This window comes from Haliotis rubra, unplaced genomic scaffold (assembly GCF_003918875.1).
Source record: "Haliotis rubra isolate DU_JTF1 unplaced genomic scaffold, ASM391887v1 Scf397, whole genome shotgun sequence".
In the NCBI taxonomy this organism is placed as follows: Eukaryota; Metazoa; Mollusca; class Gastropoda; order Lepetellida; family Haliotidae; genus Haliotis; species Haliotis rubra.
The window spans coordinates 339,872-358,874 of record NW_025767076.1 but is presented as its reverse complement, the minus strand read 5'-3'; the positions used below and the strand labels follow the sequence as shown (position 1 = coordinate 358,874).

The window sequence follows — 19,003 nt, the reverse complement described above, 5'->3', positions numbered from 1 at the left end:
GGTCTTCAGCAACCCATGCTCGCATAAAAGGCGACTAACGGGATCAGGTGGTCAGATTGGCTGACTTGATTGACACATGTCAACGCATCGCAATTGTGTACATCGATGCTCGTGTTGTTGATCACTGGATTGTTTGGTCCAGACTTGATTATTTACAGACTGTTGCCGTATAGCTGGAATATTGCTGAGTACGGTGTAAACAATAACCAACCAACCAGCCAAAAGCCAGATTGTAGAAAGCCCTTGGTACAGGTGGGTATACGTACCCGACTCTGGAGGACAGATGGGTATACGTACCCAACTCTTCCTGTCTTGTTTTCTGTACACGCTGCTTTCACCTTGGGGTGGAAGTTCATCTTCTGATACGGCGTTGCATCTGGATGGAAGGCCTGGAATGAAGCCACATATACACAACATCTCAGACAACTTAGACAAGTGCTACATCTAACTTATACACAACATCTCAGACAAGTGCTACATCTAACTTATACACAACATCTCTGACAAGTGCTACATCTAACTTATACACAACATCTCTGACAAGTGCTACATCTAACTTATACACAACATCTCAGACAAGTGCTACATCTAACTTATACACAACATCTCTGACAAGTGCTACATCTAACTTATACACAACATCTCTGACAAGTGCTACATCTAACTTATACACAACATCTCAGACAAGTGCTACATCTAACTTATACACAACATCTCTGACAAGTGCTACATCTAACCTATACCCATCTCAGACAAGTGCTACATCTAACTTATACACAACATCTCAGACAAGTGCTACATCTAACTTATACACAACATCTCAGACAAGTGCTACATCTAACTTATACACAACATCTCTGACAAGTGCTACATCTAACTTATACACAACATCTCTGACAAGTGCTACATCTAACTTATACACAACATCTCAGACAAGTGCTACATCTAACTTATACACAACATCTCAGACAAGTGCTACATCTAACTTATACACAACATCTCAGACAAGTGCTACATCTAACTTATACACAACATCTCAGACAAGTGCTACATCTAACTTATACACAACATCTCTGACAAGTGCTACATCTAACTTATACACAACATCTTAGACAAGTGCTACATCTAACTTATACACAACATCTCTGACAAGTGCTACATCTAACTTATACACAACATCTTAGACAAGTGCTACATCTAACTTATACACAACATCTCAGACAAGTGCTACATCTAACTTATACACAACATCTCAGACAAGTGCTACATCTAACTTTCAGTGTATCACCAGTCATAGTTTATGACACTCTGAAAACCACAAACATTGTCATATTGGTCTGTGCAATACCAGCTTGTAAGAAATTTGTAGATGATTTAGTACAGATGTTTGGTCCTTTGTTAAATTGGCAGTGATCAGTACTCTAGCCACACAACTGCTGCACACAACTGCTGGGCACACCTGTATCCAGTATATTCTTGTGTACATCATATCGTATCGTATCGATGAGGTGGGGTGGGGTTTAACTTGAGAATATTTCGCTCATACGAAAACATGCAGGTGTGTGTATGTGTGGCTGCTTGTACTAGTCCAGACTTAAGCTGGTTTTATAGTGCTAGCTCACTGAGATTCCATGCAGCAGTTAAGCATGAATACCCCACTCAGACACATTATAATCCCGAGCCAACAAGTCCTTGTTGTACCCACTAATGCCGAGAGCCAGATGGGGACCAACAAGTACCATATTTATCGTCGTTTGGTATGATGCGACCAGAGATGGAACCCGCGACCTTCCGCTCTCCGGGCAGACGTTCTAACCACTACACCACCTATGATGAAAGCTTTCACTGGGTGAAATTAAAGGCACAGTTCTGTGCCTCAACCCTAATTACAATCTATATCCTTACTTGAGGGAACTTGGAAATGACCCTGTCCTTGGCCACAGATGATGTAATTGTACGAGTTGCAGACATGATGCTGGTCACACAGCGGACACGGTGGTGTACAGACGGACTGATTGCAATAAGCCTTGAAAATGTTTATTTCTGCATATCAACTGAAAAATAAAGGTGTTGATATAATATTCAAACAAGCATTTTGTGTTCATAAAGATTTCACATGTACATTTGATGGAGGAAACATTATCAGTGGTAGGACTGTGTTTAAATTGTATTGCAATATATTTCCAACACTGATTATTCATGCAGATACATGATGTGCTACAACTACAACACTGAATCTGGGCTAGCAATACATGATGTTGCTACAACACTGAGTTCTGGGCTAGCAATACATGATGTTGCTACAACACTGAGTTCTGGGCTAGCAATACATGATGTTGCTACAACACTGAGTTCTGGGCTAGCAATACATGATGTTGCTACAACACTGAGTTCTGGGCTAGCAATACATGATGTTGCTACAACACTGAGTTCTGGGCTAGCAATACAATACATGATGATGTTGCTACAACACTGAGCAAATACTGATGTTGCTACAACACTGGAGTTCTAGCTAGCAATACATGATGTTGCTACAACACTGAGTTCTGGGCTAGCAATACATGATGTTGCTACAACACTGAGTTCTGGGCTAGCAATACATGATGTTGCTACAACACTGAGTTTTGAATTTCTCTGGGCTAGCAATACATGATGTTGCTACAACACTGAGTTCTGGGCTAGCAATACATGATGTTGCTACAACACTGAGTTCTGGGCTAGCAATACATGATGTTGCTACAACACTGAGTCTCTGGGCTAGCAATACATGATGTTGCTACAACACTGAGTTCTGGGCTAGCAATACATGATGTTGCTACAACACTGAGCAATCATGGGCTAGCAATAGCATACATGATGTTACAACACTGAGTTCTGGGCTAGCAATACATGATGTTGCTACAACACTGAGTTCTGAAGTTCTCTGAGTTAGCAATACTGGCTACAACACTAGTTCTGGGCTAGCAATACATGATGTTGCTACAACACTGAGTTCTGGGCTAGCAATACATGATGTTGCTACAACACTGAGTTCTGGGCTAGCAATACATGATGTTGCTACAACACTGAGTTCTGGGCTAGCAATACATGATGTTGCTACAACACTGAGTTCTGGGCTAGCAATACATGATGTTGCTACAACACTGAACACTGAATTTCTCTGGGCTAGCAATACATGATGTTGCTACAACACTGAGTTTTGAATTTCTCTGGGCTAGCAATACATGATGTTGCTACAACACTGAGTTTTGAATTTGGGCTAGAATTTGCTCTGGGCTAGCAATACATGATGTTGCTACAACACTGAGTTGCTACAACACTCTGGGCTAGCAATACATGATGTTGCTACAACACTGTTTTGAATTTCTCTGGGCTAGCAATACATGATGTTGCTACAACACTGAGTTTTGAATTTCTCTGGGCTAGCAATACATGATGTTGCTACAACACTGAGTTTTGAATTTCTCTGGGCTAGCAATACATGATGTTGCTACAACACTGAGAATTTCTCTGGGCTAGCAATACATGATGTTGCTACAACACTGAGTTTTGAATTTCTCTGGGCTAGCAATACATGATGTTGCTACAACACTGAGTTTTGAATTTCTCTGGGCTAGCAATACATGATGTTGCTACAACACTGACTGAGTTCTGGGCTAGCAATACATGATGTTGCTACAACACTGAACATTTGAATTTCTCTGGGCTAGCAATACATGATGTTGCTACAACACTGAGTTTTGATTTCTCTGGGCTAGCAATACATGATGTTGCTACAACACTGATTTGAATTTCTGGGCTAGCAATACATGATGTTGCTACAACACTGAGTTCTGGGCTAGCAATACATGATGTTGCTACAACACTGAGTTTTGAATTTCTCTGGGCTAGCAATACATGATGTTGCTACAACACTGAGTTTTGAATTTCTCTGGGCTAGCAATACATGATGTTGCTACAACACTGTTTTGAATTTCTCTGGGCTAGCAATACATGATGTTGCTACAACACACTGAATTTCTCTGGGCTAGCAATTTCTCTGGGCTAGCAATACATGATGTTGCAATACATGACTGTTGAGTTTACAACACTGAGAATTTCTGGGCTAGCAATACATGATGTTGCTACAACACTGAGTTTTGAATTTCTCTGGGCTAGCAATACATGATGTTGCTACAACACTGAGTTTTGAATTTCTCTGGGCTAGCAATACATGATGTTGCTACAACACTGAGTTTTGAATTTCTCTGGGCTAGCAATACATGATGTTGCTACAACACTGAGTTTTGAATTTCTCTGGGCTAGCAATACATGATGTTGCTACAAATACTGATGATTTGAATTTCTCTGGGCTAGCAATACATGATGTTGCTACAACACTGAGTTTTGAATTTCTCTGGGCTAGCAATACATGATGTTGCTACAACACTGAGTTTTGAATTTCTCTGGGCTAGCAATACATGATGTTGCTACAACACTGATGATTTGAATTTCTCTGGGCTAGCAATACATGATGTTGCTACAACACTGAGTTTTGAATTTCTCTGGGCTAGCAATACATGATGTTGCTACAACACTGAGTTTTGAATTTCTCTGGGCTAGCAATACATGATGTTGCTACAACACTGATGAGCTTTTGAATTTTCTCTGGGCAATACATGATGCAACAACACATGAGCAATACATGATGTTGCTACAACACTGAGTTTTGAATTTCTCTGGGCTAGCAATACATGATGTTGCTACAACACTGAGTTTTGAATTTCTCTGGGCTAGCAATACATGATGTTGCTACAACACTGAGTTTTGAATTTCTCTGGGCTAGCAATACATGATGTTGCTACAACACTGAGTTTTGAATTTCTCTGGGCTAGCAATACATGATGTTGCTACAACACTGAGTTTTGAATTTCTCTGGGCTAGCAATACATGATGTTGCTACAACACTGAGATTTGAATTTCTCTGGGCTAGCAATACATGATGTTGCTACAACACAACACTACATGAGTTTGAATTTCTCTGGGCTAGCAATACATGATGTTGCTACAACACTGAGTTTTGAATTTCTCTGGGCTAGCAATACATGATGTTGCTACAACACTGAGTTTTGAATTTCTCTGGGCTAGCAATACATGATGTTGCTACAACACTGAGTTTTGAATTTCTCTGGGCTAGCAATACATGATGTTGCTACAACACTGAGTTTTGATTTCTCTGGGCTAGCTAGCAATACATGATGTTGCTACAACACTGAGTTTTGAATTTCTCTGGGCTAGCAATACATGATGTTGCTACAACACTGAGTTTTGAATTTCTCTGGGCTAGCAATACATGATGTTGCTACAACACTGAGATTTGAATTTCTCTGGGCTAGCAATACATGATGTTGCTACAACACTGAGTTTTGGCTAGCAATACATGATGTTGCTACAACACTGAGTTTTGAATTTCTCTGGGCTAGCAATACATGATGTTGCTACAACACTGAGTTTTGAATTTCTCTGGGCTAGCAATACATGATGTTGCTACAACACTGAGTTTTGAATTTCTCTGGGCTAGCAATACATGATGTTGCTACAACACTGAGTTTTGAATTTCTCTGGGCTAGCAATACATGATGTTGCTACAACACTGAGTTTTGAATTTCTCTGGGCTAGCAATACATGATGTTGCTACAACACTGAGTTTTGAATTTCTCTGGGCTAGCAATACATGATGTTGCTACAACACTGATGATTTGAATTTCTCTGGGCTAGCAATACATGATGTTGCTACAACACTGAGTTTTGAATTTCTCTGGGCTAGCAATACATGATGTTGCTACAACACTGAGTTTTGAATTTCTCTGGGCTAGCAATACATGATGTTGCTACAACACTGAGTTTTGAATTTCTCTGGGCTAGCAATACATGATGTTGCTACAACACTGAGTTTTGAATTTCTCTGGGCTAGCAATACATGATGTTGCTACAACACTGAGTTTTGAATTTCTCTGGGCTAGCAATACATGATGTTGCTACAACACTGAGTTTTGAATTTCTCTGGGCTAGCAATACATGATGTTGCTACAACAAGTTTTGAACTGGGCTAGCAATACATGATGTTGCTACAACACTGAGTTTTGAATTTCTCTGGGCTAGCAATACATGATGTTGCTACAACACTGATGATTTGAATTTCTCTGGGCTAGCAATACATGATGTTGCTACAACACTGAGTTTTGAATTTCTCTGGGCTAGCAATACATGATGTTGCTACAACACTGATGATTTGAATTTCTCTGGGCTAGCAATACATGATGTTGCTACAACACTGAGTTTTGAATTTCTCTGGGCTAGCAATACATGATGTTGCTACAACACTGAGTTTTGAATTTCTCTGGGCTAGCAATACATGATGTTGCTACAACACTGAGTTTTGAATTTCTCTTTTGAATTTCTCTGGGCTAGCAATACATGATGTTGCTACAACACTGAGTTTTGAATTTCTCTGGGCTAGCAATACATGATGTTGCTACAACACTGATGATTTGAATTTCTCTGGGCTAGCAATACATGATGTTGCTACAACACTGAGTTTTGAATTTCTCTGGGCTAGCAATACATGATGTTGCTACAACACTGAGTTTTGAATTTCTCTGGGCTAGCAATACATGATGTTGCTACAACACTGAGTTTTGAATTTCTCTGGGCTAGCAATACATGATGTTGCTACAACACTGAGTTTTGAATTTCTCTGGGCTAGCAATACATGATGTTGCTACAACACTGAGTTTTGAATTTCTCTGGGCTAGCAATACATGATGTTGCTACAACACTGAGTTTTGAATTTCTCTGGGCTAGCAATACATGATGTTGCTACAACACTGAGTTTTGAATTTCTCTGGGCTAGCAATACATGATGTTGCTACAACACTGAGTTTTGAATTTCTCTGGGCTAGCAATACATGATGTTGCTACAACACTGAGTTTTGAATTTCTCTGGGCTAGCAATACATGATGTTGCTACAACACTGATGAGTTTTGAATTTCTCTGGGCTAGCAATACATGATGTTGCTACAACACTGAGTTTTGAATTTCTCTGGGCTAGCAATACATGATGTTGCTACAACACTGAGTTTTGAATTTCTCTGGGCTAGCAATACATGATGTTGCTACAACACTGAGTTTTGAATTTCTCTGGGCTAGCAATACATGATGTTGCTACAACACTGACTGAGTTTTGAATTTCTCTGGGCTAGCAATACATGATGTTGCTACAACACTGAGTTTTGAATTTCTCTGGGCTAGCAATACATGATGTTGCTACAACACTGAGTTTTGAATTTCTCTGGGCTAGCAATACATGATGTTGCTACAACACTGAGTTTTGAATTTCTCTGGGCTAGCAATACATGATGTTGCTACAACACTGAGTTTTGAATTTCTCTGGGCTAGCAATACATGATGTTGCTACAACACTGAGTTTTGAATTTCTCTGGGCTAGCAATACATGATGTTGCTACAACACTGATGATTTGAATTTCTCTGGGCTAGCAATACATGATGTTGCTACAACACTGAGTTTTGAATTTCTCTGGGCTAGCAATACATGATGTTGCTACAACACTGAGTTTTGAATTTCTCTGGGCTAGCAATACATGATGTTGCTACAACACTGAGTTTTGAATTTCTCTGGGCTAGCAATACATGATGTTGCTACAACACTGAGTTTTGAATTTCTCTGGGCTAGCAATACATGATGTTGCTACAACACTGATGATTTGAATTTCTCTGGGCTAGCAATACATGATGTTGCTACAACACTGAGTTTTGAATTTCTCTGGGCTAGCAATACATGATGTTGCTACAACACTGAGTTTTGAATTTCTCTGGGCTAGCAATACATGATGTTGCTACAACACTGAGTTTTGAATTTCTCTGGGCTAGCAATACATGATGTTGCTACAACACTGAGTTTTGAATTTCTCTGGGCTAGCAATACATGATGTTGCTACAACACTGAGTTTTGAATTTCTCTGGGCTAGCAATACATGATGTTGCTACAACACTGAGTTTTGAATTTCTCTGGGCTAGCAATACATGATGTTGCTACAACACTGAGTTTTGAATTTCTCTGGGCTAGCAATACATGATGTTGCTACAACACTGAGTTTTGAATTTCTCTGGGCTAGCAATACATGATGTTGCTACAACACTGAGTTTTGAATTTCTCTGGGCTAGCAATACATGATGTTGCTACAACACTGAGTTTTGAATTTCTCTGGGCTAGCAATACATGATGTTGCTACAACACTGAGTTTTGAATTTCTCTGGGCTAGCAATACATGATGTTGCTACAACACTGAGTTTTGAATTTCTCTGGGCTAGCAATACATGATGTTGCTACAACACTGAGTTTTGAATTTCTCTGGGCTAGCAATACATGATGTTGCTACAACACTGAGTTTTGAATTTCTCTGGGCTAGCAATACATGATGTTGCTACAACACTGATGATTTGAATTTCTCTGGGCTAGCAATACATGATGTTGCTACAACACTGAGTTTTGAATTTCTCTGGGCTAGCAATACATGATGTTGCTACAACACTGAGTTTTGAATTTCTCTGATGGCTAGCAATACATGATGTTGCTACAACACTGAGTTTTGAATTTCTCTGGGCTAGCAATACATGATGTTGCTACAACACTGAGTTTTGAATTTCTCTGGGCTAGCAATACATGATGTTGCTACAACACTGAGTTTTGAATTTCTCTGGGCTAGCAATACATGATGTTGCTACAACACTGAGATTTTGATTTGAATTTCTCTGGGCTAGCAATACATGATGTTGCTACAACACTGAGTTTTGAATTTCTCTGGGCTAGCAATACATGATGTTGCTACAACACTGAGTTTTGAATTTCTCTGGGCTAGCAATACATGATGTTGCTACAACACTGAGTCTTGGGCTGCAATACATGATGTTGCTACAACACTCTGGGCTAGCAATACATGATGTTGCTACAACACTGAGTTTTGAATTTCTCTGGGCTAGCAATACATGATGTTGCTACAACACTGAGTTTTGAATTTCTCTGGGCTAGCAATACATGATGTTGCTACAACACTGAGTTTTGAATTTCTCTGGGCTAGCAATACATGATGTTGCTACAACACTGAGTTTTGAATTTCTCTGGGCTAGCAATACATGATGTTGCTACAACACACTGATGATGTTTTGAATTTCTCTGGGCTAGCAATACATGATGTTGCTACAACACTGAGTTTTGAATTTCTCTGGGCTAGCAATACATGATGTTGCTACAACACTGAGTTTTGAATTTCTCTGGGCTAGCAATACATGATGTTGCTACACACTGAGTTTTGAATTTCTCTGGGCTAGCAATACATGATGTTGCTACAACACTGAGTTTTGAATTTCTCTGGGCTAGCTGTTACATGATGTTGCTCTTGAGAAAGTCAATTTCCAGTCCTATGAACATGATGAAAATAGGAACTTTTAACAAAGATTAGAAATGAAAAGAGCAAAGAGCTAGTTGTTGTTGTCTAGTAATACTACTAGTATAGTGTAGCATGGAGGAACTAAACCACTGTACAGGAATTTACCATATTGATATTTCATCATCATCATCATCATCATCATGTCATTACAGAATGATTTCATTAAAATAACTACACACAGTTTGCAGTATTACTGCTATATAGAAAAAACCTAATGAGGTGCATTCCTTTATCATGTTTATGCCTATGTTAATGCGCTGACAGACAGGCATAACTAGACACAGAGAGCACATCTGACAAAAATAGAATCATGATAATCAAACTTCACTCTCCTGGGGACCTGACAAATGGTTCAATATGTCTCGTGTTCAACTCATCTGATGCACCTGAGTTACAACTGCTATTAGACAACTTTTAGCTCACCCATGTAGAAAAAACAAGAAGACAAAGTCATCAATATCCCCGCAATGGCAAAATACTCTTCATGATTATGTCTACGAGTTATGATTATGTCAAATATTTAGGTGTGTATATAGAAAAGTGGAAGGAGAGTATTGAAAGGTTTTTAAAGTTCTGCTCCAGAAAGGAGCACTGTCACCAATTTCAGTCTATGTCAAACTTGTTGCCATGGAAATGCCAAAAATATTTTATTCAGAAATCCAAAACTACCAAAAGGCACCAGTGCACCACAAGACCAATCTATGTGCCAAGTTTGGTGAAGAAATAGTGAACGGTTTTAGAGTTCAGCTCCGGAAAAGAGCACAACCACCAATTTCAGGCTAAGTCAAACTTGTTGCCATGGAAATGCCAAAAATATTTTATTCAGAATTCCAAAACTACCAAAAGGCACCAGTACACCACCAGATCTATCTATGTGCCAAGTTTGGTGAAGAAATATAGAACGGTTTTAGAGTTCTGCTTCGGAAAAGACAAATATGCACGGAAGGACGGAGTCCATATTAATACCCCCCGCAAAACGCGTTGCGGGGGATAACAACATCTATATAATATGAACATACCGGCGCTGTATACGAGACAATTACACACGGTAATCTTAATCCCTGCATATAAGACAGCAAAAACAAATTAGAACTGAACAGATAAATAATCTTGTCTAGTGACGTTTAATTGCAAATTTGACGTCCTTACTGAGAAAGTCATCTTCTTTTTTTGTTTGTTCATGCGAAGCGATACAATGTCATTTTCTTACCCCTGAAAAAAGTTTGACAAAAGAGTAACCCATAGATAAGTCGACCCCCTACAGACTGCTACTTTTGGTCCTAAAAATTTGGCATATCTTCGGTAATATACGGTATATCATATAATATTTTATAAAGATTATACAATACTAACTTGTACAAAAACTGTGTTTTGTAAACCTGGCCATCGGGGGTGGGGGGTGGAGGTAGGGGGTGTTACAGTACCGGTAAATCTGATTTTTTGAACTATAAAGCGAGTTCGAGACAACTGGTAATTCAACACTTTCAGCTGAACACCTCTGGGATTGAACAGACCTAAAATCAGGACAAGTTTTCTGTGACTGGATTGTTAGCTCAACACAACCAGGTCTTCTAGATCTGGCTAAAAGGATTGATTATCAGAAATACTGTTGATATGAAGAATTATTAGCAGTTATTGTTATGAAAATTTTGTCCTCCAAACTATCTTGCATGAACTATTGCAATGAAACAAAGTTTTAAATCACACACACAATACACAAAGTTATGTCTTTATTCACAGGCCACTTCCAAAATATGTTCAGAAAACTTGTTTTTATTTACAACCTATGTAAAAATATCTGACCACTCACCACTGATGTGAAATATTTAGTTTGGAGTATGTTTTACTCAAAGTAGTCAAAGTTACTGCTCCTATATTTACCAATAGCTGCTATTTAGTTAACAATTATTGATCTATGTGATCTATATTCACAACCAACCCTAGTTGAATGTATATGCTGCCACATACAGGCAGATATAGAGGTATGCCTGTAAGGCTTTTGTACTGGAAGTTTCATAAGAAGATTGGCAATGAGACTGAGATGTTTCATTGATATCATTTATCTACAACAGCGCAACAGTTAGCAAAATATTAATCTGCCGTGTTGCCGTGTTGAATCATTTTTAGACACTCATACATACTAAAAGTGATAAATAATTGTAGCACCCTCACACAAACACTTTGAAGAGATCCCAGTACTATTTGTCAGATTTGTCTACTACTAGGTGAGGTGAGATGAAATGGGGTTTAATGTCACACTTGACAGTATTTCGCTCATTATATGGCGACGTGCATGCGATTGTATGTGTGGCTGCTTGTACTAGCCCACATGTAAGCTGGTTTTATAGTGCTAGCTCATTGAGATACCATGACACAGTTAAGCATGCATACCCTACTGACACTCTAAGCTGACCAGACCTTGTTGTACTCATTAATGCTGAGCGCCAGGCAGAGACCAACAAGTACCATATTTTTCGTCGTTTGGTAGGACGTGGCCAGGGATTGAACATGCGCCTTCCGTTCTCCGGGTGGACGCTCTAACCACTGTCTACTACTAATCTACAAGTACATGATGGTGATTAATGTGCCGACACAATGTGATCAGAAAACAGTTTCAGAGATTGTACCTACAAATATGCATAAAGGATGTTTTTTTCAAATATGGCCATTTGGGTAATGTGGACCAGAGTAAGAAACAAGGAGGCACAAGTATGACTGGCTACACCACAACTGGCACATGGGTGAGCTGCTAACAAATCGTAAATGAGCAAATATAAATTTAAGAAAGATGCTGTTGTTAAGGGCGTCATCAGCACAGAAGCCAAGAAAACATCATCATTTTCAACAAATAGTGGTAGGGTTATGGGTTGGACAGTAGGGGTCAGTGGTTAATTTATCTCCCAACAGTGGAAGACTATAATGCAAATGTCAAGTTAAAGATGAATATTGGGTTAGGGTTATTAGGCATTCCCTCCACAGAGTTAAGAAACTTCGAGGTAATAATAAAACACTAAAACAATACCAAATGTTGTCGTATGGAATAAACGTACTCTTTTATCAGTGTTGTTACATTTTTACCAAATCTCAATATATTCTCATACCAAAAGTTTACACCGTTGTTAGCGTGTTATCTCGTACATCGTGTTATGCCAAAACACAATCATTGTTTTCAATGAAAACGTCAATTTGCACTGCAAGAGACTACTTCTACCCACCAGTTCAGTTAGCATATCTGAGCAGAGGATCTTTTTCGATACAGAACTTAATTAAAAACATACTTGGCAGGGTATCTCCACTTGCACAGTGCTCGTGTTCATGTGTTTGGAATTTACCGGAAACGGAAGCGCGGAATATATTCATGCGCAACAGATCAGGAAGCGGAAGCCCAGTGCCCGTCCACCGTGATCTAGCACGTGGAGCCCCTACTCGGTCTCTTTCACACCAACATGGCTGCTAAGAAGAAGCCAGCGGCAAGTGCGTACAAAACCTGACATGTATCTGATAAAATAAACATTATTAACAGGATATAATTGTACCGACTCCCCTCGTAATTGTCGTACTTGTTTAGAATAATTAAATATGAACATAGGAATGTAGGATCAGGGTAATACCATGCCCACAACAAGTTGAAGGGGATGAAGGCACATGTTGTTGGTTTTGGAAAGGTCCGACCACACGCTTTGATGAATGTTGTTCATGTATGGAAATATGAACTGCAATGTCATTGACATCAGTTACACACAATATAGGCGACTCAAACTACTTTTAAGTTGTGTAAATCTGAACACTTACGATGACGGAGCATGCATTATTTTCTGTAGCAACTAGTCCACAGACTGCCAGGCCTGTATGAGTGTACATACAGGTAACATTAATTTCGTATTAAGTCTTCCTGGTAGAATGTTTCACTCGTTAGCACTTCAAGCTTATGTAAATAAAGTTATTCAAAGGCATTTACAAGTTGAATGAACACGTGATAGCAACCCCTTGTTTATTCTTTTTCACATCAGAGCTAATTCTTCATCGGGTGAAGGCTATGTCAGTGCACACAAATAATATATATACATGTATATGTTAACCCAGTGCAAGGTGGTTATTGTACAAAAATATTTATATAATCGGACCCATGAAGGTCCGGGTTGAATTGATCTTCAGCAACCCATGCTTGTAAGAGGTGACTAACGGAATCTGGTGGTCAGGCTCGCTTACTGGGTTGACAAATGTCATCGTATCCCAACTGTGTAGATTGATGTTCATGCTGTTAATCCCTGGATTGTCTGGTCCAGACTCGATTATTTACAGACTGCTGCCATATAGCTGGAATATTGCTGAGTGTGGCGTAAAACTAAACTCACTCACTTATACAGTCACAAAGCCAATTAGTTTGGGAACATGTATAACAATGTAAAGAAGTCATTGAGATTAATTGTATAACACTGTAAGGGGTGGCCAATGATAACAGCACAAATGAGTACACACTGGGAAGGTAAATGCCTTGGTCTTGGTTAATTGCTGGCTTCTTTCTTTGGATATCAATGCTTTCTTGAAGTGTCATTGCTACTGGTCAGTTGTCTATGGTCGGCATATATTGCTTTTGCATTTTTTAATCTGTTTATTATGAGTTTTCAGAACATCCATTGTTTCTTGCTTATCGCATGTACAATTGTACCAATGTACAAAATATAAGTTTATCCTAAACACAAGCCTTCATTGAAGAATTTACAATATCTGTATGAAGCAACACCCCTGTTAAGAGCGTGATTAAACACTGGTATCTTTGTATCATGTGTAATGTCCAAAACCTATTTTGTACCAGCAGGAGTATGTATGATAGAGTTACTGTTTAAGTACTCTGATGCCAGATATGCTCCAGAGATAAGTTACAATTGATTATTTATGAATCAAAATATATAACAAGACTAGCTTTCAAAAACATGACCAAGAAATCTGACTCTTGTCTGATAGGTAACGATTCAGTACAGAAGCTTGTAACTGACCATGTTTTTTTATAAAAAATATTTGAGTGTCCTAGCCACCTTGTGTCCAACTGTTTATTAAGTTCATTTTCTCCTTGATATGGACTAAGCAGTGAAGTTTCAGTATTGAAATGAAATTTGCTTATGAACATCATGGAAGAGTTGCCAGAGGATACAATCATATAAAAGTCAATGGGTCTTTGCTGTAATTCCATTTTTAACAGTTAATGATTTAGAGGGTGCCTCAAACACATTGTGAAAATAGTATACCAGCATAATAGAAGTGGTCCCAGTTAATTTTGAGCACTGCTGGCACTATTACATTTTGCTTGTTCCTTTTCAGAGAAAGTTTATAGAAATAATGGCAAAACTGACAAGATTCCATCACATGTTAATCAGCAGTATATTTGTAATAAGTGAGTGAGTTAATATTTAATGTCACACTGGCAATATTTCAGGCATACTGTGACAAATGTTTGTTATAAAGTCAATGTTAAAGAAAAGAAAAACTAATTCTAGAAATTTATTATGTTGGATTATTACTTCAGAGGCTGACAAACCCAAAGCTGAACCTGCCAAAAAGGCAGCAGCAGCACCACCTAAAAGTGCCAAGGACAAGGCCCTGAAGGCAAAGAAAGCCGTCCTACGTGGTGTCCATGATAAAAGGAACAGGAAAACAAGGACTTCCGTCAAATTCAGGAGGCCTAAGACCATAAAGTTGCCCAGAGCTCCCAGATATCCCCGTAAAAGTGTTGCACGAAGGGACAGGTAATTCACATAATAGACATTTCTTTTGTTCATATACTGATAAAGATTAGTGTATGAAATAAGTAAAAAATCCAGCAAGACATCAGGGCTGGTAATTTCAAAATGTTACCAGCCCAAAATTGATTAAACCAGACCAAATATGGTGAATTTACTCAGATGTATGTAACATCTAAAAAAATACCAGACCATTGGGCTGGCTGACTGTAACTTTAAACCATCCGTCAGAAATCTAGACCATCGCGGGCGGGTCGGACGGGCCTTATTTCATACACTGTTAAGATATTAACATTTCTCAACTATTCTGGATTCAGTGTCATTGTTCATTCATCATGTTTGAGTGTTATAATGTTGGTTACACTGTTTGATTGCAGCTTCACAACCATTTACTGGGAGAGTTTGTGTGCACATCACAACCATTTACTGGGAGAGTTTGTGTGCACATCACAACCATTTACTGGGAGAGTTTGTGTGCACATCACAACCATTTACTGGGAGAGCACATCACAACCATTTACTGGGAGAGTTTGTGCACATCACAACCATTTACTGGGAGAGTTTGTGTGCACATCACAACCATTTACTGGGAGAGTTTGTGTGCACATCACAACCATTTACTGGGAGAGTTTGTGTGCACATCACAACCATTTACTGGGAGAGTTTGTGTGCACATCACAACCATTTACTGGGAGAGTTTGTGTGCACATCACAACCATTTACTGGGAGAGTTTGTGTGCACATCACAACTATTATGTAGTGTCTGCTTGATCGATGTCTTCATGTGAATCATATTTGTAAGCTTGTAAATGTTGTATTCAGCCCAGTTGTTCCCAAGGATTTTAATGGGTGTATGTATGCTGGGACACAGGTTTAAACAAAATGTTTTCACTTATTTCCTTGTGATGATTGTGTTTCAGGTTGGACAGATACAAGATTGTCAAGTTCCCCCTGACCACTGAGTCTGCCATGAAGAAGATTGAAGACAACAACACTTTGGTGTTTATTGTGGACAAGCGAGCCAACAAACCCCTAATCAAGAGCTCCGTCAAGAAGCTGTATGATATTGAAGTCGCTAAAGTAAACACTTTGGTCAGGTACGTTTTGGTGCTGTGTGCTGCAGAGTGAGAAGTAAAGGAATTCAGGGTCGGAATAGATCCCCAGAAACCCATGCTTGTCATTCATTAGGACTAAAATACTGATCAGGACCAGTGTTTGCCCTTAACCCCGAAAAGCTGCAGGCCCTGAGGACCCAGACCCATAGAAGTTGGGTCCTGATCTGAATGTCAGGGTCCTGATCTGAATGTGTAGGCCCTATATTTTAATATGGAAATAATGCTCTAGTTATTGGGGATGAAAAAACTGTCGGCCATAAGGACCTGCAGAAAACAAAAGTTGTGGGTCCGAGTGGTTTTCAGACGGCTTTTGGCTTAAGGACCGAAGTTAATTTCGAACACTGATTAGGACACACACACACCTTGATAGGGTAGATGCCGCTCATTCTTTTATTCACTGAAAGCCAGATGTGACATGACTGGTAATCTGCTTACACAGCTTTAACTATTATTCACTCGCTACTACAAATGAAGTCAGAATTCACCGTGCATAGAAGAAGTAAAGGATTTATGTTTGTTCTCTGTGTGATTTTGTCATAGTCTGTTCGCTTTTAGTCTGTTATTAGTGGTAAAGTAACTGAAACGTCTTTTTGCATTATGTTGAAGTTGTTTGGCCATATTGGCACAGACCGCCTCCGTGGTGTAGTGGTTAGAGCGGAAGGTCGCGGGTTCGATCACCGACCACATCATACCAAAAGAAGTTGAAATATGGTACTTGTTGATCCCTGTCTGGCGTTCGGCATTAATGGGTACACGAAGGACTGGTCGGCTCAGAGCCAGTATAATGTGTCTGAGTGGGGTATTCATGCTTCACTGTGGGATGGTATCTTAGTGGGCTAGCACTATAAAACCAGCTTAAGTCTTAGCTAGTACAAGCAGACGCACATACACATACACACGCATGCACGTAGTCATATGAGCGAAATATTCTCAAGCACGTTAAATCAATTTCACCTCACCTCACCATATTGGCACACCAGTTGGCCTGAAACTCAAGGGTATATGTGTCATATTCTGTACATATTGGCATAGATAGCACTTATATTTGGTTGGGCTTATTGTTACTGCCTATGTGTAGAAAGTATTGAAAGGATCTTTGGAAAGGTTGAGCCTTCAATTCAAGGACAATATATTTCTTACCACCAGCACAAATTTGCTGACATCAGTGTTGTATAAAATCATGTAGGTTTGATGTCACCTGTTTGTGAAACAGATGTGATAGTTTTGTGTTATATTTTCAGACCTGATGGGGAGAAGAAAGCTTATGTGCGGCTAGCATCAGATTACGATGCTCTGGATGTTGCAAATAAGGCAAGTTGATCATTTGATAAGTTCTTGAGCGACATTCAGTAGTTTGTGACATTGAGATGGTACAGGTGATGGCTAGTTTGTAACAAATGTAGTGACGTTGGATGTAAACACATGGTTATGGCATGTTTTACACAGCCAGAGGTGGGAGACGTGTTTGTGTGGCGATGTAAGCTGAAAACCCATTCGGCTGAGAACTTCTTGGTTTTCCTAGTGGGGGCAGTAGGGTAGCCTAGTGGTTAAAGTGTCCGCTCGTCACGCTGAAGACCTGGGTCCGATTCCCCACATGGTTACAATGTGTGAAGCCCATGTCTGGTGCTGCCTGCCGTGATGTTGCTGGAATGTTGCTTAACCATAATATGGCATAAAACCATACTCACTCACTCACTTCCCTCGTGCTTGTGAAAAATGTTGTACTCATTGTACAAGAAACTTTATTACTGACCATCTGAAGCAGGAATGGTATGGATGAGGCTAGAGATATGGCTTGCACTATAAACATGAACATTTCATACCTTGGGTCAAACACTGGTTGCCAACTTAAAATTAGAACATGTTCTTTCCCTATCAATTAATTCTGTTTTCTTTTGTGATGATTGACGCATCTATTCTTAAACCAAGTTTGCATGAATGGCCTTCTCAGCTAAGGTGCCCTTGATCAAACCAAAGTGTTACTGTCTGGGACCGGCATCCCTTCAGTGGTTCCTACCTGCCACGTAGAGCTGATCCACTGTAATATTGCTGACTTAATATACTTAAACTTCAAAGTGGACACTGGATCTGAAACTTGAAATGTTTTACTGGTGTCAAAACCTCAGTACCTAGGCAGGCTGATTTCTTCATATGCCTTTCACAATCCACATTATTTTTGCAAGACATTCTCCATGGCTTAAAAACTTAAAACGTGTAGATTTTCATATTTAGTACCTTATTCGTTGTTTTTGCATATGCTCATTACACCTTCTTTTCTTTACAGATTGGCATCATCTAAGCAGTTGAGTCTGTAAAAAGGGGAAATAAAAAAAAATACAAAATACATTTTTTTCTTGCTTTGTAATTTTGTCTTAATAGTCTAAATATATGCTGCACCACCCCCTTTGAAAGGGAGTTTATACAGTGGAAACCTAAGTAATGACCGCTTAACTAAACAGACCGGATAAGTAAACACTATTCTTTGGTCCCGGCAAATTTCTTCATTAATTATCACTATTAGAGTCCTGTTAACTAAACTCGGATAAGTAAACAATACTGCTTAACTTCTTCTCTTGGTCCCTGGTAGTAAATTACTTAACAAAAGAGACCGGATAACTAAATTAGCGTCACCACATAATCTGA

The 19,003-nt window shown here is 39.2% G+C and overlaps 2 protein-coding genes across 3 annotated transcripts in view; one reads left to right on the top strand and one right to left on the bottom strand.

The window, feature by feature from the left end:
- LOC124286955 (ras-related protein Rab-34-like) overlaps positions 1-12,862 on the bottom strand; it is a 32,128-nt gene extending 19,266 nt beyond the window's left edge. The window contains exons 1-3 of one of the 2 annotated variants that reach the window (XM_046723411.1): positions 12,786-12,862; positions 1,906-2,054; positions 298-389 (exon numbers count right to left, since the gene is read on the bottom strand). In XM_046723411.1, the coding sequence (XP_046579367.1) occupies positions 298-389; positions 1,906-1,971 (158 nt within the window). In that variant the 5' untranslated portion in view covers positions 1,972-2,054; positions 12,786-12,862. The other variant, XM_046723412.1, reaches the window with a different exon arrangement.
- Positions 12,853-18,706, top strand: LOC124286956 (60S ribosomal protein L23a-like). Its single transcript, XM_046723413.1, has 5 exons — positions 12,853-12,981; positions 15,032-15,251; positions 16,166-16,342; positions 17,602-17,671; positions 18,645-18,706. Exons 1-5 carry the CDS (start codon positions 12,954-12,956, stop codon positions 18,657-18,659), a joined length of 510 nt encoding a protein of 169 aa, XP_046579369.1. The 5' UTR covers positions 12,853-12,953; the 3' UTR covers positions 18,660-18,706.
- Positions 18,707-19,003: the final 297 nt, after the last annotated feature.

Coding starts and splice junctions, on each gene's coding strand:
- LOC124286956 (XM_046723413.1), top strand. CDS start 12,954: ATGGCTGCTAAGAAGAAGCCAGCGGCAA. Junction 12,982..15,031: donor TAAGAAGAAGCCAGCGGCAA/GTGCGTACAAAA, acceptor TTATTACTTCAG/AGGCTGACAAACCCAAAGCT. Junction 15,252..16,165: donor AGTGTTGCACGAAGGGACAG/GTAATTCACATA, acceptor ATTGTGTTTCAG/GTTGGACAGATACAAGATTG.